Below are 21,794 nucleotides of genomic sequence, written 5' to 3' on the forward strand. Positions count from 1 at the left end.
AACCATTTGTTTTCGATTTCTTTCCGCGTTCCGCGTTCCGATTTTTTCGTTTTCTGTCTGAAGCGTCGCCTTGACATCCTACAGAGGCCCCGAATGCTCCCCTATGGCAGAGCTCAAAAACCAACGTCACCAGCTGCTGCAGGAGAGCAGCAAGACGTGGACTCACCAGCTTCCTTGTCTGCATCAACAGACCCTTCGCACACCCACTTTTTGCCCTCTGCAGCTGCGGCAGCTGCCCGGGCTGATGATGGAATGGCGGGATCCAGTCTGAGGGCTGAAGCAGAAACACTGTCTCTACTACCAGGTAGGACTGACCCGCTCATGCGCAGTGGAGCTCCGCCAGCAGCGAAGGTTAGACCATCTAAGTATGCAGACTTTGGGTGCGTGCAACTACACATTTTGTCGTGCGTATGGGCGCGTGTCGAGGCATGCACACATGTGAATCGTTAAACTCAAACAAGCTAAGTTTGTTTTTCTGGTGAGTTTTGTGTACCGTGCCCGTTTAAGTAGTTGACATCATGAATCACGCGCTAACCCTTGACCTCTTGATTCTCAGGTTCGGGGACTTTCGAGTTTTCGCACGCATGCTGCTTCTGTGATGTTTGATTGACCTCTTGTCCGTACAGAGGCTCAATTCTGGGGTCTCCTTCAACAACAAGTGAACGAGTTAAATAAATTTGCGACAGAGAAGGAACGACAAATTCAGTCGGACATAAGGCTCATCGCTGCGCGCATGGAACAGGCGCGTCTTCATTCCAAGCTCGATTGTCGCTTCGCTACATGCGTAGCTAGCGTTGCACTTGACAACTCTCTTCTTTAAAACCCATGTGTTTCCTGGAGAGCGGCCGCTGATGGTCTTACGAGGGAATCAGTGCACCTTTGCTGTTGTGTGGGAGCTCAGCACGAAAAACTGCAAGGAGACGAAGAATTACTTATTGAAGAACAGTCAGCGGGTGTGTGGATTCTGCATTGTCGGAGGCTGTTGAACCCTGCATTGCCGTTGCTCTTGCATCTCGCCGTATACGCTTCGTGCCGCAGTCCTGATGCGTATGCTCACGTTTCCATCCTTTGCTAAATAATCCATTTTCTGCCGCAGAAATAATTCATCTTGACTTGTACATCAGGACGAACCACAAAGCATTGCTTGCCCTCTGTTCCCATTTCGACCGTCTTCTCACAGGCGTAAGCAGCTGTAGTACGTTGATTCTTTAGAAGCTGTGGGAGGGCACTGGCCTGTATAGCATTACAAGTCCTGTCTGCATCTGGGTCTGCGAGCCGTCTGCACGGAAGTGGCCTCCACTACAGGCGGGAGAAACGATGATAGGTGTGCCCAGCTTTTGAGAAAGTACTTGTGTGCGGAGCTGATAGCACGATAGTACGAAACTACCTTCCTGTGATGCAGGCGAAGACTGCACGATGGTTTTCTACATCTCTTTTGAAGGAGGCATACTGCAATGTCGACCTTGAACGACTCGTTCTGATGTTGTCTCTTCTTTGGGGGAAGTTTCGTTCTAGACTTGTACGCTGATGAGCAAACACCAGACCTAGGATTGACAATATTTACTTGTGCTCGCGGCGTGCTTTTGAAAAAACAGAATTGGCTGATGAGGTGCATCGTGGGCGTGAAGCAAACTGGAGGCGAGCTGTGTACGCTGGGGAATGTGCAGGAGGGGAAACAGCTAGAGTCCGCGGCGTGGAAGCCGCCTGACTCATTTGTCCGGGCCACAACAAAGTATTGGATCAGACCGGAAAACATTGTAAGTGCTGCTAATGCTCTTTCATTTGCACGCAAGGGGGCCGCAGCATCCTTGTGGAGGTTCATGCAAGCACAAACATACCCATGCATTATGCGAACCAGGGAAGCTGCAACCTCAGTTGGCTGTACACAACGGGGACAAACGGGCTCGCAATATTGGCAAATATTTTTTCTAAGGGAAAAAGATCATCGAAGGGCGCATACGGACCGTGAATAGCAGCTATCTACTTGTTTAGTAGGGTGGCCCGTGTATTTGGTAAAGACAGGGAAAACAGCGTGTGGAGTGCGGCTTTGCATCAAGTTCATACTTGTCTACAGGTGCGGGCTCAGTGCCTGATTGTACGTCATTTGCCATTTCTGGTATTTGGGACATCGGATAAGGAACTGGTGAGCTCGAATTAGCGGCACTGTCCATGTTTGCAGAGGTTCATAAGTGTTCTGCGTAAAACCCGCATAATTTGCGGCAGCTACTACTCTAGCAACTGGACACAAGTCAACCACCGCAGTCACTTTTGCACGGATACACCTCAGTACTTTTGTTGTGACGTTGTGATGAAGACGGTTTACTCAAACAAAGTATGTGGATACAGAATTCTTTATATGAAGGGGACGGTACACTTCTGAAACGAGATATCCGTTCCTTCTTTTTATGCTTGCTTTTAGAATACGCACACTTGCATGTGTTCGTTTTTCATTGCTTTTGGTATAGAGGCCCGCCTATGTGACTTCTATGTTCAGGAGGCTTCACTTTTAGGTCCAAGGAGTGCCTTGGAAAAGCTCCAGCAGCGTGCTTCTAATCTTGCACCAACACAGATGGTAGCATCAGTATATTTTGACAGTGCAAGTGGGTGCCGTTTATTGACCGTCGCCGTCTTCCACTGTATTCTATCTATAGTGCGGCCGCCTTTGCAGAGCCACTGCAGCTTGCTGCAATTGTAATTCATAAGGGCAGCACATGGTCGCGCAGGGCGTCATGCGCATGTAGCAGCAGGCAGCGTATAATGTAAACTGAAAGTTTTCACCATAGGCTCTCTTATTCTGACTCGTTTGCACACAGATGCCTGACTGAATATTTTCATTTTAAACACATTTGCGGTGGCGTGGGTGTGTTTGCATAACAGATGCGTACAGCTACGAGCGCCGCATAAGACGCTTCGAAGGCGCGCAGCTGCTGCGGTTTCGTTGGTACGGCACCAACAACAACGGCCCAGATGAAGACATATTCATTGAGCGGTGAGGGATATCACCTTCTTGAAGGCATTCGGTTTTTTGTTGCAAATTCCGGGAGGGCTGAAAAGGTGAGCACATGAACTTGCTACGCACTTCTCCACTTGCTGTCTGCTGCAAACTTCAGGAAAACACATCATGAATCTTGGAGTGGCCTGAGCAGCACGAAAGAACGCTTCGTCGTGCCGCAGAGACTGGTCGCGCCTTATATGCTCCTGCAAAGAAAAGCGCGAGACTTATTGCTGGAGGCCTCTGGATTTGAGCCACCAGAAACTGATGGCGGCCAGAGCCCTGGAGATCCTACTGTCTCAAGTGCAGCAAAGTCATCAAAGCCTGATTCAGTCGACAGTGTGACTATTGACACTGCGGGGATTGCCGCGTCGGAGTATATCGCGAAAAATGGCAAACTGAAAAAGGCAATCGAGCTAGGAGAGGAAATACAAGAAGAAATTGCAGAGCATCAGCTTCAACCAATGGTAATCAACGAGCAACGCAGAGCGTGTGCATGCCAAAAACATTACTGCACTTTCTTGCTCTAATCACTCCATAACCGTTTTCGCATGCCTCTTGAGCGCCGTGATAAAGAGGGTTGCTTTTGTATGCTGCGTTTCTTGCCCCCCGTATATCACTACAGGCATTGCAGTATATATTAGTTGTGACCTTTCGTCAGCGAAAAAATTTGGGGTACAACAGAAGCCTCTCAGCATCCATTTGAGGGTGCCTTCAAGTGCGCATAAAGCATTTGTGTTTTTCCGATGCAGCTTCGGACGAGCTATCTTCGGGCTGCCTTTCAGTTGGCGACATCGAATGCTGTAAGCACATAGTTAACTGACTGCCGCTCTGTACGTCGCCATATGAGCACACTTGCATATTAGTGCGTCCCGTACACGCTTGTGGTGACAACGTGCCACTTCTTTTAGCACGCCTCCATAGTGCCCACGTGTAGAATTTTGGGATGCGTGAAGTCCCGAACTGGTAAACAGCACATTGACAAGAGTTGGAGTGAGGACCTGCAGCCGTCACCGTTGGTGAAGCGTCTATTTCGCCTCCAGATGTATGAGATGTGGCCGCCGCATTTGCTTCCACAGGTGCGCATTTCCTTGGACACGAATTTGTGCATGGTCAACGAGTACAGACCTCAAAGACAGGAATATGGAGGTTTCAACTGGTGTCGACTTGCTGACGAGCTGCTCGGAAAGGTATGGATTTGTTCGGCTGTTCAGAGGTTATGTAGGCATCTATTCTCTTTGCTATCAAATAGGTGTTATGACGCACCCAATATTTTGAAAAGTACACTCCTGTGACCTAGGCAATTGACATTCCAGAGTTCAGTGTTTGATAGTTCGCAGTAGCCCCTGTAGTGGTGTGAGCTTTCTGCAGGATGAAGTTGTGCGCTTTCCTTATGCAATACTTGAAGTTAAGGTTCAGCAGCAGCCCCCGCCTGCTTGGGTACAATCGATGCTTTTATTAGCGGATGCAAGTACGCTTATGCACGTGGACATCGTTGTAAAGTTTTCTGTGAGCTGCTCTTGCGATACTTTTCGGGAGCGACTCCACGTCTGGAGACGGTGTCTCATTACGTTGGATGCGATGGAGCTCCAAAGCTCGATTGGCTCGACGCTGTTCCTTCTTTAATTCACAGCTCTCTGTAGTATGCAAACTGTGCTGCACACGCCGCTGAATTAACGAACTTCCCTCTTGTGTTTCGTTGACATTGGAGGAAGTTACGTTCATGGAAGTCTGTGATGCGTCTGAGCTACAGCGCTGGTGTACAAATTTTCGAAGTTTCAGCACGGAATGGCCTTCCTGCATCGCGACAAGATCAGCAGCGGGCTGCTGCCTCACTGGTTGCAAACGCCGCTGTCTGCTCAGCAGCAGAATCAAGATGAGCAAAGCTCAGCCAACAAGAAACGCAGCGGCCTTGGAGTGCCAGCGCTAGGTGGCTCACTGTTCGAGTCTCTGCGGAATAGTCCTGATAGTCTCCTGACCCCTTTAGCTCGCAGCTTAGCAGACCAGCATGCGCCAAGGCTTTCACCGTCTGACGCCCTGGGTGTAAAGAGACGAAGCTTGTTTCCCGTTGGTAGGTATAGATTCGCAATTTTTAACTGCATAAGTCTAGCCAGCTTGTAGGAAAGCTCCCACAACCGGGTAGCATCTGCCACATACGTGTGGTGAGTGCACCCGTTAACCTAGCTGGGTTGACGCGGCCAGTAATGCGGTGCAGGCGAGGGCAAGCCAGTGGTTGCAACGGAACCAGACTGGGTACGCGGTTCTCACACATAGCTGCAGTTTCCCAAGGTGGTAACTAGAGCTGCAATGCATGACATGCTTTTGGGGGGCCCGTATTCTACTAATGAGCGCAGCATGTGGAAGTAGCTTGGCCGATAGAATATGCATACATCGGTAATACTTCCGCTATGAACGTTTCTTGCAGCAATTGTATTTGTACACAGGAGGATGTAACGGCGACAGCAGCGCATCGTACTTTCTGCTGGTTACAGACAGAGCAGCAGTTGCAGCTTCAGCAGGCTCCTCGTCCCATTTGCCAGGACTCGTCTGCTGAGGGGGAATTTGAGGAAGAGAGGACTTGTGGAGTTATTCTAAGTAGTGCAGACTCCATGCAACAACGACTGATGCGCCGCCACATTCGCACTGTGAGGAAAGTTGACCCAAAAACGTCTTTCGCTGGAGAACGCACCTTCCTCCACTACATTCAAAAAGGTCTCTATCTGGCTGGAGCGAGCCTTGCGTAAGCTCACTAAAACTCGCACAGATGCACACATCATTCCCCAAGCGTGCACTAACACCAACTATTCTTTAGTGTAATAGTTGAACTTGTACTTAACAGTGAGAGGCATTGTTGGTGTCACATGCTGTGCAGCTGTTTGCAAACGCTAAGCGGAAGCTGGGGACTAGCTGTTGTCCTTATACTGGCGTGCGCCTGCGCTCTCCTATGTTGCGGAGCCTACACGATATACGCGAAGCGGTGCCAACGAATCTCACAGTAGGGATTGAATTTGCTGCACCAGCACTATGGTCTCTTGATTTTTCTGTTACTTGTAAAACGCGTGCATGTGAAAGACTACGTGATGATGTATATCGACTGTGTGTATGTTTTCAGGAGAGTTGCGAAGGCGGGAGTAGCGAACGTTGTGCAGCGTATAGACTCACGGCTAGGACCAGTACTGGCATTTATTGCTGCTGGCGTGGCAACAGTGCTCGTACTAGTTTTCCAGATTGACGTCAACTTGCGGAGCGTTTTGCATCACCAAAGGGCAGACAATCTCTCTCATTACAGAGAGAACGTGCAGCCTGCAAGCCAGTGAATACTAGGGGAAGGCAGGCGACATATTTTGGTACTCTTAGTAGCCCAACATTTACCTTGGACACCATTGTAAGGTAGTCAGTCACACAGCCCGTTGCGAGTTGATAGAAAGGCGTCATGAAAAGTGCCGTGGAGCAAAACCTTGAGAGTGAGGTTTTGGTCTAAGCAAGGACGAACTGGATATTCATGTAGTGTCTTTAGCCCCCAAAAGTGTAAAGATAGATATGCAAACTGCGTACAGTCAGGTAAACAGAGCCTCGCACGGGCCGACGACCGGGAGACGCCACCCTTCGCAGCTCTATATCTCGAAAAAGGGGAGTTGTCTGATACTGAATTACCCTGAAGATTCTTCAGCAGTTACGCCTAACTTACAGTTAAGAGGAGCTCACAGCAATCAACACCGCGTCCGTATCCGTTTGTGCACAAGCAGTGCTAAAGATCATCATTATTAAGGCGCATAAAGTGCTTGAGAGCGCATAATTTGCTTAAGTTGGTTTTCGACCGTGCAGCTGGGCCCCTGACTCTTTTGGCGACGCTGCCTCTGTGGGGCCCTCATCGCTCCCCCGTACTGCCTCCTAGCAACGAATCCACTTCTCCTAGTTTGGCTTCCTTCGCACAGGCCATCAATAGTCGGTAACTTTTCGGAACAAACTCCCTTGCTCAACAAACTCGCCCTTGTTTCTCCGGCTCTGGACACCACAAGCAATGTGCAGCTGCGCTTTGCTTGTGGTGTCCAGTGCCTCATAGGCTGTTAATTGAAGTTTTCTACTTCAGACCTACGCATAAAGAGCAAATAAGCACGTGCATGCCTCGATATTTTTTGGTGCGAGTCATAAAGCACAAAGCATGCCTGTGGCTTGCTACCGACTCCAACGTGGTTTTGGAATCTGCAAGATGAAGAAACCAGAACTAGCAAGGACCACACTGTGAATCTGTAAAGCTGGGAGCGAACTTTTGCTCAAAATTTTGCACCGAGGAACAGTGCAGCCTCAACCACAGGATAGCGCCTCTACCCCAATGGCGGACTTACATTTTATCCATAGTATGGCTTAGGTGTAACATGACCTATGAGTGTGAACAAGTCGGAAAACGTGTGCTCAAAGAGAGCACTAAGCGAGCCTCTTCAAAAAATTGGGACTAGTTCTACTTTGTCCCTGCCATGTGAGTGTATGTGTATTTTGTGTTGCAACGCATCCTGGTGCGGAACCCTGAGTTATTTGGGAAATTTGGCAGGTAACGAATTATAAAAAGGCATAACTCGAAAATAACTGCTTGCTTTTTAGTATCGCCCGAAGTCCCCAGGTCTTCGGTAGCACGGGGAGATCGCGCCATTTCGATCGGAATGGTAACAACAATCTGAGTGTGAAAAAAATTACAAGCATATTTTGTGCTTAGGCATCAAAAAAGATTTATAATTGATTTCAATCTAAGTGGGCGGGTCATCGTGGCAAATAATTTAAGTTATACTCATGCATGCCTTGGGGCTGTCACTCATCGCTTATTCAAAGGCTCATAATACGACTCTTTCATTTCACCGCCCGCTTACTCACAAGAGTATGCGCAGCAGTTAATCTGCCGCGTGTTGTGGCCCTTTCTCCTGCCCGTTAGTTGGAGATGTGTGGTGAGGCGACTCTTGCGAAGATTTCACAGTAGGACCGACAACAGCTTTGAAACGTCCTGCGGGCACTCATTTTTTGCTAACAGATATGTGGAGGGATTTTTTGAGCTCTCCAACTCGGCAGTTTGCCCCTTAACGAGCCTCCGTTGGGGTTATCCTCACAATGGCAAATGAGTTCCTGCGTGCAGCGACTGCTGCTGCAATACGAAAGCGACTTCCTTGCGCCCGTTGTGAGCCATTAGGTTACACAGCGGTGCCCCACATTTATATATCTCAGGGCCATCTTCTGCTCCGAAACCGCGAGTACGAATGTACAAGCGGGACAAACGGGATGCGTTCGCTGGAGCCGCCTATGAAGATGATGTCGAGCTTCATTTCATGGCCCTTTATTTGCTCCTGCCGCTGCCTTAGCACATTTGCCTCTCATAACCTCAGCAGCAGAGGCAAAAGGAGCACCACAAGCGTCAGCAGAAACAGCAACAGTGATAGCAGCAACGGCCACGCGAAACACACCCAGAGGTCCTCTGCTGATGCGGATGATCTGCCTGGGTTTACAGTAGTGACTGACGCTAGCAGCCACTGGTTGCCTTGCTTGGCAAAAGCCAAAATACGACAAGGTGTCTCCTTCGGAAGAATATCTGCTGCCGCCAAAGGAGACAGCAAGTCAGCAGATGTGGAGACTGTTGACAGGAGAGCTATGTCTGTTGTTAAAAAGGCGGGCTTGTGTGTCCCAAAGGCTGCCATCGTGCTATTTACTGCTGAGTAAGAGGATCAATTGCTTCTTCACAGTTCCAAATCTGCTAGTGACGCTTCAGGTGTAGGTAAAGCTGTATCCTCTTCGTGATATTATTGGCCGGTCGAGTGCTATTTTCTGCTGCTCGTTCGTATCAAACTGCCCCACATATTGCCTTCATCAAATCTGCCTGCTGCTGTTTGCCATATTGCCTAGGTATCTTGCTGGTCTTGATATAAATCACTCTATTGAGTCCAAATGCGCCCAGACAAAGGAGCGGAAACATAAAACGGGCGAAGGTGTCATCTCTGTTGCACCTAGAGTTACTTTGAGACGAATCTTGAATCCTCTGGTTTATTCTTCTTGGTGTTTCTGTTCCCCCCGTCAGATGGAGTGGCGCCTGTCGAGCGCTGCGGGAGTGGCTCTCTCTTCGTGTCTCCTCTTTACAGCAGTCCCTTCGCCGCAGCAGAGAAGAAGGGAAAACTGCTGCTTTGGAGCTAATAGTGGCCACAAGTGAAAAGGCTCCCATGTTGCTACAGACTTTTGGGGTCTCTTCGTTGCCTCATTGCCTGCTGATGCTTGACGGCCGCGTCGTTGATGGTGAGCCATTTTTCGGTGTCTGCCTTCGTCCTTGTCTCTTGTAGCTGTTAAGGAGCAGCCGTGAAGCACTTAAGATTGCGTGTGCCTTGGTGCGTATGCCTCATTTTGGGCTCGTTTCTCTCTTTGTTGTCTCTGCAGAGTTGCCTGCTGGTGCCTCAGACGCGCGTAGGGAGGCCTTGATGGCTGCGGTTTCTCTGGCCATGTCGACAGGTTCCTCTGGAACGGAAGCTGTATGCGCTTTTAAAAAGTATCTGTGGGAGCTTTTGAACTAGAATTGAACGAGTGTCTGACGGTTTTTTGCCATCCTTTCGACTTAGGATATTTTTTGCTGCGTTGTGCTATCTGTATTTTTTTGTCTTGCCGAGCGTCCCCCTAGTCATACTATAGTTTCTTTGTTTTTTTGCCCAGATATCTCCTCGAGATCGGCTGCTGGATCAGCGTACGTGCACGATGCTTTGCCAGCCCCAGCTTAACAAGCGCTAGGTGTAAAACGAGTTATTTAGCCACAGACAAATCTTGCTGTAGCCATATGCCTTGTGTGCTCTTGTTTGTTGAGAAACCGTGTTTCTCTTTGTGCGCTTCTCCACTTCGTGCCTCTCATGTTGCACCGCTTGAAAACTGCTATTGCTGCACCACAGCAACCTGAGCTGCTGTATTGGTTCAGACGTGTGTCTATGTGATTGAGTGAGCAGTAGAGGGATCCATACGGCAGCGAGCTGACCCAAAGAAAATTCAGGTACTTCCGCTGTGCAGCTGACAGTGCAAAGCAGCGAAGATGGATGCCTTATTTACCTGGCAAGTTCTGAGCACCAGCACCAGGCCTATATTTTGTTTACCTGGTTTTGTGGCCTTGGTATATTGCAGTCTCTTCTGCATCAGCTGAAGGAGGGTCTCTTCTCGCCACTGAAGGGCAGGGATCTCGGAAGCCATCCACCTGTGCGCAGAGGTTCCTCCATCATTAACAATGGCGCAGGTCTTTCGGCGTTTCAGTCACCCGTGAAACTGGGCAGCGAAGACAAGCAAAATGAACGCTCGTCACCGGCTGGATATTTGCTGGATGCAGACGAACGCGCAGCGCGCTTGGCAGCCCGCGGCACCGTTGCTTTGTTTGATGTTCCTCAACTCAAGACAACGGCAAGCCGCGCAGCCCTGCTGGTGCCTAGCTATGGGTAGCCAGCGAATATTCACTAGGATTTAATCTTAACAGCAACGACTTGCACTTTTTAACACTGGAAAGAAAGGGAAGTATGTCTTGGTTCCGAGTTACATCTCTGCAGGATCTGGAGGCAGTGCATGAGGTCATTTCTTGGGCTATGGATATCCGGCAAGGGTCATCAGGAACAAAGTTACGAAAAGATGCACTGCCCGCCTCCATGGATATGCGTGGAGCCCTGCAGGAGCTTACTGGAACTGAAGAACCGCTATGGGCTTCGGACGACTGTCCCATTATCCGGTGTTTGCCGTTGTACAATCAGCTACGTAAGCTGCAGCTGCAGCCCTACCAAGGAGTACAGCTTTTCGCTTGTATCTGAAGTCATGGCAGTGTCGATCTTTTGTAAACTTTTCAGGGGACTAAGTTGTGTATAATTGAAAAGCTTGAATTAAACAGCATTTGCATAGTTTTCACTCAAACGACCGCATCATTTGGAGAGGAGTAGTTGGCGAGTTATCGTGACAGGTTTTCCGGCGTATGTAGACACCATAGCCGGTCTGTACGGATGGAGACACCTATAATATTACCACCTTTATTTCTCACTGTGCTTCACCCCGGTGTTAGTTTTATTTTCAGTCCTAAACAAGAGCTTGTTCACCAAGGCGCGCGGCGCGCAGCCCCTTCCACCGCCGGCAGTCTCAACGGCAGCATCTTCAGACGACGCGGGGAAAACAACGTGTTTTGCTGATGACTGTATGAGCGTTCCTCTTTGGAAATTGGCAGAATGGCTAGCTAGGACTCGTCGCTGCTTAGCTGCTCGTCTTTTCCTGGACAAGACTGAATCGGCGGGGTTGAAACTGGCGATGAAGAGCCACGTGGACTGGCTCACAGTCGCAGCGAAGTGTAATTATATGCGAATAGATGTCAACGGGGATAGAGACGTTGAGCGAGCGGTCGCTGCGCAGAGCTCCTTGCAACATGTGACGTGGAAGGCTTGCACAGAAGCCAAGAGAACTGGCGTGCACCCATTCAACGTTTGGTTGGAGCCGCGAGCTCCCAGTCCGGGTCGGACCCTTCTTAGCTGCATGTACGCAGCGTTGGGTAAGTGGTGGATGCCAAGAGTTGGCAGTAGAGGCATTTATTTCGTCGGATTCAGCCAGACTAGGTACCAAGTAGCCCATGAGTTCTACGAGCAGCACGGGCAAAGTGTTTCCTACTTGGTAGTCTCAACTGGAAAAATTGAAGCTTCCGCTGGTTTTGGGTCGTCATTTCTGTAGGGCCGGATGACCGAAGAGTTCAGGATATAATGGCGCAGTTCGACGTGGCGGTGAGGCCGCAGCGACTTAAGCAGGCACCGACGAATAGTGCCTACGAATATTAGATACAGAGCCCGGACATATTGGCGCATATATCCGGGCTCATGTATTGTTCCGCTACCATGCCTTTCATATAGAAACGCGTATCGCTCCGTGTATGTGCCTGCTGGTACTTCTGCATGTCCGTATGACTGCTGGCCTTCGCTGTTTTGATCCCTGTGGTTCCCCGTGTGCAGGTGACGGCGCACGAATTTTATCCCGCGAAGTTCTCGCACACAAGAGCTCGACGCGGCGGGAAGCCCAGGATGGTGAGAAATTGCAGGGCTCACTTCTGCAGCACTTGTTCCGTGAGCCGCGTGTTATTTTGCCTTGTGACTTTCTGCGTTACAGATGCGCGGAAGGTCAGGGCGCTGGTTCTGGTTAGGCCCCTACTGGAAACCTCCATGGGCACCAAAGCGAAAGTCGTTCACTGAGGACTGGCATCTAACAAATGTTGCAGCTTAATGTGGCCTTAAGCCGATCCGAATGACTGCAGAATGGAGGAACTAAATCAACAGGCATTCACCTCTGAGCTTCCACCACGAACCTATGCACTTCGTGTCTGCGCATTGCGGTCTGCCGAGGCCGCACCCAGTCGTCCCACTGTCGCTACTTAGCCGATATCTACGGCCTTGTTCAACTCTGTGTCGGATCTCCTGCTGAACTGAACTGCTTAGTAGTCGAATCTGTATATGGGGCTGAAACCCCGGAATTTTTCGTGCGACAAAGATGGAACCGTCCGGTTAAGGTGCTGCTTTAACAATACCAGACCTAGTGGAAGCTGAAGGCAGACGTCCGCACACCGCACTTCCGTGTTCATACTGCCTTTCAGCAGCACACACAGCGTTTCCTCGTCGGACTGGAAGAGGAGGCAGCGATAGCTACTGCTGAGATGTGCTCGCCCCTCCCCAATACGAGTGTGTAGTGCAATACTTCTTTAGATGATACAGGCAACAAATACACTAAATTTTTTAACAGTTCAACGCCGCTGCCAAATATTTGCTTCTTTCTGCTGCCGTCCGACCGCCTTAAGGATCCTCGTCTAGGTCCTAGAACTGCACCTGCCCCGCGAGCCGCAACTTCGAGAGCAGTCACTATAATTTGTAGTTTTTTCATTACGGGAGACCTGTTGAGCTGTACGAAAGCTCGCCCCTGGTACCCCTTTACGAATACAAATCATCGTCGTCGCCTTCTTCGACCCGAACCTGTCATAAATGCTCACGCACAGGCAGTTGTTGGAGCTTTAAGCTAACGGTGCTACTTTTCGTGGGCAACAATGTCGCCTTGCACACGATCTATCCATTGGCGCAATTTCACTCTGGCTGGTCCCGCTTCAAAGCACCGCACATAAACACTAAATGATTGTTCAAACACATTAACAGAGGTATTTATACGCGCGCGATCCAAATGTAGATGCATGCCCACAAGACAAAAAACAAACGCGCCCAGCTGCACATTATACAACCTACCAAGTCGGTGGCTGCGCCATCGGTGTTTGGCCAATCGACAATAATTGACCCGTCGCCTCCAGCGGCCTGGCTCTTGTAAATTGGATCGAATTTCATTCTAAAGGAGTCGTACTTAGACAAATCCGTCTGAGAAACACTTCTACGGGCCCCTGTTCACAAAGTCACATATCCCACCACGTCTGAAATGCCTGCTACAGGCAAATTCCCTCACAAAAATGTCCTTAACAGCACTGCCACACATATACATTTAAGAGGCACGGCAACATCTAAATTGACACAACACAGCAGATAGACCTGCGCCACAGCAACACCACCGCGACATGTGAGGAAGCCCTCCCCGACATGCCTCATTAGAGAATAACAACACACACGTGAGAATACACCCAATACAACCCGCATCTGAGCAACATGCCAGTCATTTCCCGCTTTTTCCCGTGCACAATTCGAACTAGTTGGACAGCCTACTGAAAGTATTCCCCCGCAGTTTTCAAATGTTTTCAACTGCCTAGTGTCTAGTGAAGGTCCATGTAGGTTCAGAAACGCATACGATTCGTAACTGAAAAAAAACCCTCAGGACCAGTCCTCACCCGCAAGGCCTTCTTCGAAATGCTTCCGGGTGATTTCGTACTTTATGTTAGTCTCATCCTCATCCATCCCTTCATTTCCCGCCGCTCGTGCCAACTCCTCAGCAGCAATTGCCTGGTGGAAACAGCCAAAAAGTTCGAGAAAGGGTGCCTCTACGCTCTGAGCCGAGCACTCTGCAAATGAGCATGTGAATGTAAATACTGAACACCCCGCACCGACTTGACGCGCCAATGCAGCTGTTAGTACCTATTAGGTGAATATCTCACGTCGCGAATAGCCGCTTTTGCTGCTCTCTGGCACATTTCCGCAATATCTGCTCCTGAAAAACCTGCAGTTTTGTGAGCAAGGAACGGGATAGGCACGTTCGGCGCCACCGGTGCCTTCCTCAAAGTTGCCTGCAGCAAAATGAAAAATTAGGCTCCGTGCTCGACAGCCCAGCTGCTGAAGAGCGAAGTCCCGACTCTGAAGAGCGGTCTAAAGGCAATGCTTAGCTCCACACTAACCTGCAGAATGCTGACACGAGCAGGGAGATCTGGTAGAGGAATATAAATAAGCTGATCGAGACGCCCAGGCCTGAGAAGAGCCTCATCAAGAAGCTCAGGGCGATTGGTAGCCCCAACAAAGAAGAGATTCTTCATGGGGCCTACTCCATCTATCTCTGTCAGCAGCTGGTTCATGACTCTGTCACCTGCGAGCAATCAAAATTCACCACGCGAGAATATATCTACCCTGTTCAATAGTTCGGCAAAGTCCGTCTAGCTTAAAAATCCGCTGAACTCACCAGCGCCTCCCGCATCCCCAAGGCTATTTCCGCGCTGCGTGCCGATCGAATCAAGTTCGTCGAAGAAAAGAACACAGGGGCTGGCAGCTCTTGCCTGAAGCCATCGCAGGATACATACAGGTTCAAGACATAGTTCATGAGCGTCACTCCTTAAACAGCCGCACAGGATAAATGTGAAACGGCACAAAAAGAACTGAACTATGCAGCTTCTCGCAGCTCTACATACCTTGTCAAATACTTCTCTGACGTTTGCTTCGGATTCACCAAACCACATAGTCAACAGCTCCGGGCCCTTGATGGATATGAAGTTTGCAGAACACTCAGAGGCTACAGCCTTCGCCAGTAGAGTTTTGCCGCATCCTGAAGCCAAGCAGCATGCTAATATGCTTCCATCACGTCAAGTTAAATCGCTCGATTGAAACAACTCCTACAGACTCCAAAATAAGGCGGTATATGTAGCAGGATGCGCAGTCAAAAACTCAAATATGTGTGCACGCTACACACACAAGCGCCAGAAGAAATTCAGACGGGCCAGATCCGCGATAGCACATACACTATGCGTTGACTCAGACTCGATTACACACAAAAGTGAGCTGACAAAACTTCAACATCTCGTGTTTCAACACCTCGTGCTTCCTTCATGCAAAGCAGTCGAGGACAAACCGCAAGATGGTATCTCAGCCTTACCTGGAGGTCCATAGAAAAGAACGCCTCGACTTGGACTCATTCCGAACTTCTCGAATTTCTCGGGATGATCGATTGGGTACAAAATCATTTCTTGCAAGTTCCGTTTCACCTCCTCCAAACCGCCTGCAGCGCCGGACGCAACAGCGCCATGAGTGCTTCAAGGTGCCATGGAATGACAGCCCCACTTCGCGTTTATGGTAATCTTTTGCCCCAAGACATTTTCTGACACATGTGATTTGCTCACCAATGTCGTCCCACTTCACGTTGGGGACCTCGACAACCGTTTCTCTGAGAGAAGAAGGATTGCAGCTTTGCAGTGCTGAAGAGAAGTGTTCTTGAGTGACTGCCATGGAATTCAGGACCTTCACAACGAAGAGACAAACATCAGATGCAGACAGCAAGATCGAAGAGCTACCCTTTCTCTTAGGCCATACAAATCGGGTTGCTTATGCACCTCAACCACACAGCAACTCCTGCCAGGAAGCACAGCAGCAGCTACGAACACCTGAATAGTATCCACGCCCTTACCTGGGCGTCTATCGTGTCATCTTCAAGATCAATCAAATCCATCTTCTCACGAATGCATGAAAGAGCTGCCTCAGTGCACAGCTGTGCCAAGTCAGCGCCCTGCAAAAAAAGCAGCGAGCTCACGAAGCCATACCACCTACAAGGCCTTGCGTACTTTCCCATGCTGCAAGGTTACCCGCGACAATTTTGTATGGGCACAATGGCGGAAATTAAGGACAAATTCAAGTCGCACATATCTATACATACACGCAAAGGTGCGTACGTCAGGGAATATGCGCTTGTGCAACCTAACGCGCCTAGTGCGCGAAATACGAGCCACTTACCACGAAACCATGGGTGCTAGAGGCCAGCTCTTCCAGCCGCACATCCGGGCCTAACTTCATGTTGCGCGTGTGAATTCTCAGAATTTCCAGGCGTCCGTTGTCATCTGGCACGCCAATATCAATCTCGCGGTCAAAACGACCAAAACGACGCAGAGCAGGGTCTATGGAGTTCTGACGATTGGTGGCCCCTGCAGCACCACAGGTACATTTGTCATAGACATTTGTACACGCTTGAGAATCCTGATGTGGGCCCAAACATCCGGACGGAGCCGTGAAACCTTCGCTGTCTATCACCCGAAAAAGAGGCTGCCTGGATAGAATGAAAGCACAAGAACAGAGCGTCAACGACGTGCTTCTCTTTCTTTTTTGGGTCGTTCCGGATGGAGACATACCGATCACAACCACTTGACCTCTCCCCTTGAGGCCATCCATCAGCGTCAGGAGTTGGGAGACGACACGGCGCTCGACCTCTCCATTTGTCTTCTCTCGCTTTGGCGCAATTGAGTCAATCTCGTCGATGAAGATGATTGCAGGTGCATTCTTCTCCGCCTCTTCAAATGCTCGACGTAGGTTCGCTTCCGCCTCTCCTGCATCAACAAATCCTCACGGAAGTTGCTTCTTTAGCGACTTAATAGCCACTTTCCGCGACCCACTCACCACCCCAAAGCATGCATGCCAATGTCCCGCACAATCCCTGGACAGGCACCTCATTACGTGTAGCACTATCCACTTCCGTTTCGAGCGGGTCGTTGCATGAAAGCGCAGCATTGCCCCTGCCAAAGTAAGTCAGCGGCACTTTGAGGAGGAGCAATACGTCACCAGTGCCAGCTGATGCGTGGAAACAAACCTGCCATCTTGCTCATCACTTCAGGACCATTAATGAGAAAGAAAAATGCTCCTGTTTCGTTTGCCACGGCTTTCGCAATAAGTGTCTTCCCGCTACCTGCAGCGCAAACGCCCAATCATCATTGCGAACTATCTTTATATACCTTTCCCTCCTCCGCCCCAAACCTCACCTGACCACTTGGGACTGCAGCACACACGACGCTCATATCCTAGACTGAGCAGGAAAGGCAAAACACGGCACCAGGATGCAAACAATACCCGCTAGCCAGCAGTCACCTGGAGGGCCGTAGAGTAAGACGCCCCGTGGGGGTTTCACTCCTAGTGTCTTGAACAGCGTCGGGTGTCGCAAGGGCAGCTCGATCATTTCGCGAATCTGCGCCATTTGTTTGCGGCAACCCCCTAAATTTTATGCACATCACAGAACACCTTCATACTACTCAGCGACAAAGGCGTAGTGAAGCGTCCTTTCAGACTCCAATGCAGCACAACGGCCGGAGAAACCAAAGACAACTGTCACGGTCCGTACAGTGCGAACGGACGCTTGGGAGGTGAATTTGAAACGTGAAATTTTAACAGACGTACCAATATCCTCATATCCAATTTCATCGAGTCTCTCCTCCTCCTCACGCTTGACCGGCTCTCCTTCACAGTGAATAACAGTGTCGGGTGCCACGATACAAAACTCGCCTGGATCAACTCCTACTACCTAATGAATTGTAGAAAGGGAGCCACAATTTACAAAAAAGGAAAAGAACTGCACCTCGGGCTCACCGAAAACCACGCTAAGCATGAGACCATGAACATAAATGCATCCTATTCACGACAGCGACGCTGCTCTGCTATTCACATGGCTCCCAAAGTGAGAGAAAAACAGCGACAGTAAACCTCATAGAGCCGCCACGCAACCAATGGTCGGCGAAAGAAAGACTCTGGAAAAGGTCCCACCCCGACGTGGATTGTTTTCCTACCTTGAACTCAACGGGTCTGAAGCCACCACGAACAAGGAACAGGTCATTTTTTCGCACTGGCCTGTAAGCTTCCATGAAATAAGGCTTCAGGTAAATCTCAAAGAGGTTGCCTGTCCACGAGAGTCGCACAAAAGCCGCATGCCTCGACCAAAAGAACGCTCCATCCTGCGAGTCAGCACGCAACTGTGTCAGGTTTCAGCGAAGAAACTGCAAGGCCAAGAGCGGGCTTACCCGTTATACCCTCGATTGTGTCATCAAGGGGAAGGACGTGAATCCTTTTGCCGTAAGGGCAGTCCGCGCAAGCGCTAACGTGGACTATGTCTGCAGCACATCCGCGCATAAACTTTAGAAAAGCATACGTATGCACACACAACTATGTTGTTGTGGAAAAAAATAGGGAAATCTCTCGCACACATCTGCAATGTACATGGCCCCACCACCGAGTCGGACGCGCAGGTTCTTCCTGACAACTTTGTTAAGCCTGATCTTGCCCTCATCAAGATCCTGATCTGCAAGAACAACACAGACGGTGTCATGACGCATCTTCCCACGCAGCAGCACTGTGTCGCCCCGGAAGATCTGCAAGGTTTCCATGCGGGAAGGATTCAGTGCGACGACAGAATTGTCGTCGTTGATCGCCTCCTCCACCACAAGGCGGTTGGGCGATCTCTTCTTCTTTGGCTGCTGATTTGCTGCTGCATTGGCGTCTGCTTTCTTATTGCCTGCAGAGGCCGCCGGAGCACCTCCAGCCTGTCCTGCCGCGGGAGTGTTGCCGCTTGGTATTTCCTCTGTCATTGTGCCCAGTGTTGGTGCGTAGCTCTGTATAAACAGCGTTTCTGATTTCGCAGAGTGCGGATCTGACTCCCTAAGTTGTTTCGCAACTCTCGCAATTCGTGAACGCCACGTGAGTTGCAGTAGAGGCTGTGTTCCAGGTGGGCGGCAGGGAGCGGGGGAAAAGCTACGCAAGCAGCCCCTTTATCGGAAGCTGAAAAAGCTCCCAATTTTTAGTGTAAGAGTGCAACACAGTTCTGCGTCAACTGATACGCAGCGCCAGCTGATCAGGGAGTAGCAGCAGCCGCTCGAGACGGGCACCGTTGCAGTTGCGCCAAACACCTCGTTGGGGTCTTTGCTGCCCGTTGCATGTATGAATTCTCCACAGAAACGGTCGCAATATACGTATTAAAGATGGCGGAAATTTGGCGGGAGAATTAGCTGGCCCTGCAAACCTCAGCAATCTGTAGCGGCGGCACGCAGCAGCTGCACGCCACAGAGCGTTTGTAGTTTATCTTGGAAGCCGTACGCAGCTGCTGTGGTGACTAGGGTTATTTCTAAGGCAACTTGCTGTCTGCATGTTAAAACACTGTCGTATTATGCTGCAAAGCAAGGAGGTGAAAGCCAAAGTTGCTGGAACATACTTCATGCAGCAACATCACGCTTTGGTTATGTGTGTCCACATCCCCGTTTGTGGGATCCACCAGGTGCTGGTACAGGTGCGGCAACTAGCCTCTGATTAAAAAAAAACATTCACATTCAGCCGTTTCGACTTCCCAAACGTCGTTTTGTGTCCTGTTGTTGTTCTCTGGGTTATGGTTGCCCATTCGTAACCCTCAATGTCTAGACAACAGGGCCCCCAGAATGTGTATCCCTCGCTGATTTCCCTTTTTTTCTTTCCTATGACTAATTCAATGACAGAAAATATTGAATAGTGAGAAGAGCTCGGAGAGTACATCCAGTTGATTGTCATCCCTGGGTAAGCACGCGTCGCGTTGAAATCACGCTTACCAGGGAGTTGCCGCTGTACTACCAGTTTCTGAGTTAGAGTATCAACTGACCAATTAAAAATATGAGCGCTCAAGTTTCCAAGAGGCAATTTGAATTTGTCAGCTTTGAAATAGACAAAGATGACATAAGTGTGATGAATGGACAGTGATCTGCCAAGTAGTCCGTGCCTCGGCCCGGCCAAAAGCCAGAAAAAAAAATGCATGGAATTTCTAATGCACGCTGTGCCGCTAGGTGTGGCGATACACTGTACAGCAAAGCTCTTCGGGGCCCATTAAACCACACTGCGCAACACAGGCCGACGTTTGCAAGGAAGGCGCAGCAATTATCAAGGGTGAATATTCGGAGGAACGCAATACCAAGCTCAGAAACGCAGTGCAACAAGTGATTCCGTCGCTTTTCCACTTCCCTGAGCACCAACTTTATCCGTCTAATCACTAACATGCGGTTCAAATATGCTTCCAGCGATGTTTGAGCACTGCCGCAGATGTATGCAGTATTCAGTAATTGTGACAGTGAGGACGTGCCTCGCACAAGGGGGAACCACCCCTATCATTCTGCGCAAGGCGCTTGTCTGGTGCCACGGTGCATTACCTTATGTGCCCTACCTATAAACCATGTTTACTCACTGCCTCACCAACACTAACCTAGAGCACAAATTCCCCTTGGAGCAGTCAAATAACTTTTATGGAAGGAAATTTAGTTTTTCTCTGTCTCTGCCTTGCACTTAACATTGCAGGAATGCATTCTTAGCCCTTCCTTACTCCAGACCCGAAATGTGGTTTGATGCATCTAGCGTTAACGTGCGTCTAGGGGCATCAATGCCACTGTATGCAAGTTTTATTAGCTTGAGCATTAAGGGAGCCCGCATCCTCAACCAATCTCTACAGCGTTCAGTCCTATGGGCCGTCCAACGACATCCAAGAGCACCAGGCCCTGAAATGGCCAACTAACGTGCTGTGTACTTAGTTCCCTGTTAAGCGCAGAGTCGTCACTTCTAGTTAGGCTTGAGCTTTGTTGATTCGATGCCCCCTTGCCTTTCGTCTGTTTTTGGGCGCCGCAGAAAGGTCCAATACCACAAAGGTAAGATTAGACCATCTTTTCCCGACAAGTACTGACAAGTTCCCGCGCCTAAAGAAAGTAGGCGACTCTGGCAAATCTCTGGATTAAAAGCCTCATAATCCGTTCAATACCCCCTTCCTGGTTTCTGGTGACAGACAAGCTCGACGAAGCACGCACTGTGGAGCGGGACACAGGAATGCATAACGAAATTTCTCCTCGGAAACGAGAAACACGTTATAGGCATACCTGAGCTATAAACAGTTACAGCTATACAGAAAAAGCAAAAGACGTTCAAGCGTAAATAGTCCCTTTGAGTTCCTGCAGCGTCTGCGTTTGCCTAGATACCTACTGTAGTGCGCATCACTCCAATACAGCCAACAAATAGCCTCAGGGTCATATATTCCAAAATATGCAGACATAAGAAATACCTAAAAGCCGTTTTCATGCACAGTGGTGCTCTGCATTAAAACCCAGAGTTTGGGGCTCGCATGGCGAGCTGCAGCTGCAGCGCACATCGTGGCCACGCATGTTGGGGGAAACATCATACGAAAGACGTATTTACCCCTTTGGAAACTGGATCTATAACGAGACTGTTTGAACCTCTTTTAGGTGTAAACTGTCATCAGGGGGTAGTCTTAGATATGAAGCTATGCAGTCAAGACGGGAAAGACGCGTAGGAGTCAAACTCGGTATAGTTCACTACAATCTGGAGCTAATTTAGTCTTTCTAAAGCGAGGCACCTCTAACATTTACCATTCGGAGTGGGCGAGCCATGCAAATGCGTAACAAGCACATGACACATCTGTACGACCAGACATCTTCGAGCGGTCGCGAAGCAAGTCAAGCCGGGCAGCAGAGAGTTCTGACACCCGAGAAACAGGTTCATAAAAGCACCACTTACGTCCTACGAAGGGATGAGAAAGTAGTAACAAGAGGCCTCCTCATAAATCGGCCAGGCCAGGGGGATTGCCTCATTGACTTACTAGTTGCGGTAGATAA

General features: G+C 49.6%; 3 protein-coding genes across 3 annotated transcripts; 2 read left to right on the forward strand and 1 right to left on the reverse strand.

The window, feature by feature from the left end:
• Positions 1-93: 93 nt before the first annotated feature.
• On the forward strand, positions 94-6,309 carry ETH_00012275 (uncharacterized protein; the record flags this gene model as incomplete). The annotated part of the gene is made up of 17 exons (XM_013375457.1): positions 94-304; positions 627-742; positions 902-953; positions 1,097-1,182; positions 1,403-1,519; positions 1,668-1,757; positions 2,075-2,143; positions 2,495-2,600; positions 2,878-2,989; positions 3,111-3,459; positions 3,745-3,795; positions 4,072-4,182; positions 4,364-4,463; positions 4,746-5,063; positions 5,208-5,245; positions 5,437-5,732; positions 6,105-6,309. The coding sequence occupies 17 exons, from the start codon at positions 94-96 to the stop codon at positions 6,307-6,309; spliced, it is 2,427 nt and encodes an 808-aa protein (XP_013230911.1).
• A 1,780-nt stretch (positions 6,310-8,089) lies between these two features.
• On the forward strand, positions 8,090-11,793 carry ETH_00012280 (uncharacterized protein; the record flags this gene model as incomplete). The annotated part of the gene is made up of 7 exons (XM_013375458.1): positions 8,090-8,688; positions 9,048-9,259; positions 9,398-9,489; positions 10,124-10,414; positions 10,537-10,738; positions 11,049-11,513; positions 11,690-11,793. The coding sequence occupies 7 exons, from the start codon at positions 8,090-8,092 to the stop codon at positions 11,791-11,793; spliced, it is 1,965 nt and encodes a 654-aa protein (XP_013230912.1).
• A 1,137-nt stretch (positions 11,794-12,930) lies between these two features.
• Positions 12,931-18,749, reverse strand: ETH_00012285 (uncharacterized protein; the record flags this gene model as incomplete). The annotated part of the gene is made up of 18 exons (XM_013375459.1): positions 12,931-12,972; positions 13,237-13,385; positions 13,824-13,935; positions 14,088-14,216; positions 14,325-14,509; positions 14,603-14,696; positions 14,829-14,962; positions 15,290-15,412; positions 15,534-15,651; positions 15,818-15,916; positions 16,141-16,328; positions 16,533-16,727; positions 16,988-17,083; positions 17,263-17,385; positions 17,569-17,692; positions 17,955-18,064; positions 18,186-18,275; positions 18,392-18,749. The coding sequence occupies 18 exons, from the start codon at positions 18,747-18,749 to the stop codon at positions 12,931-12,933; spliced, it is 2,469 nt and encodes an 822-aa protein (XP_013230913.1).
• Between the last annotated feature and the right edge of the window lie 3,045 nt (positions 18,750-21,794).

This window comes from Eimeria tenella, genomic scaffold (genome assembly GCF_000499545.2).
Source record: "Eimeria tenella Houghton genomic scaffold, Eth_scaff28, whole genome shotgun sequence".
Lineage (NCBI taxonomy): Eukaryota > Apicomplexa > Conoidasida > Eucoccidiorida > Eimeriidae > Eimeria > Eimeria tenella.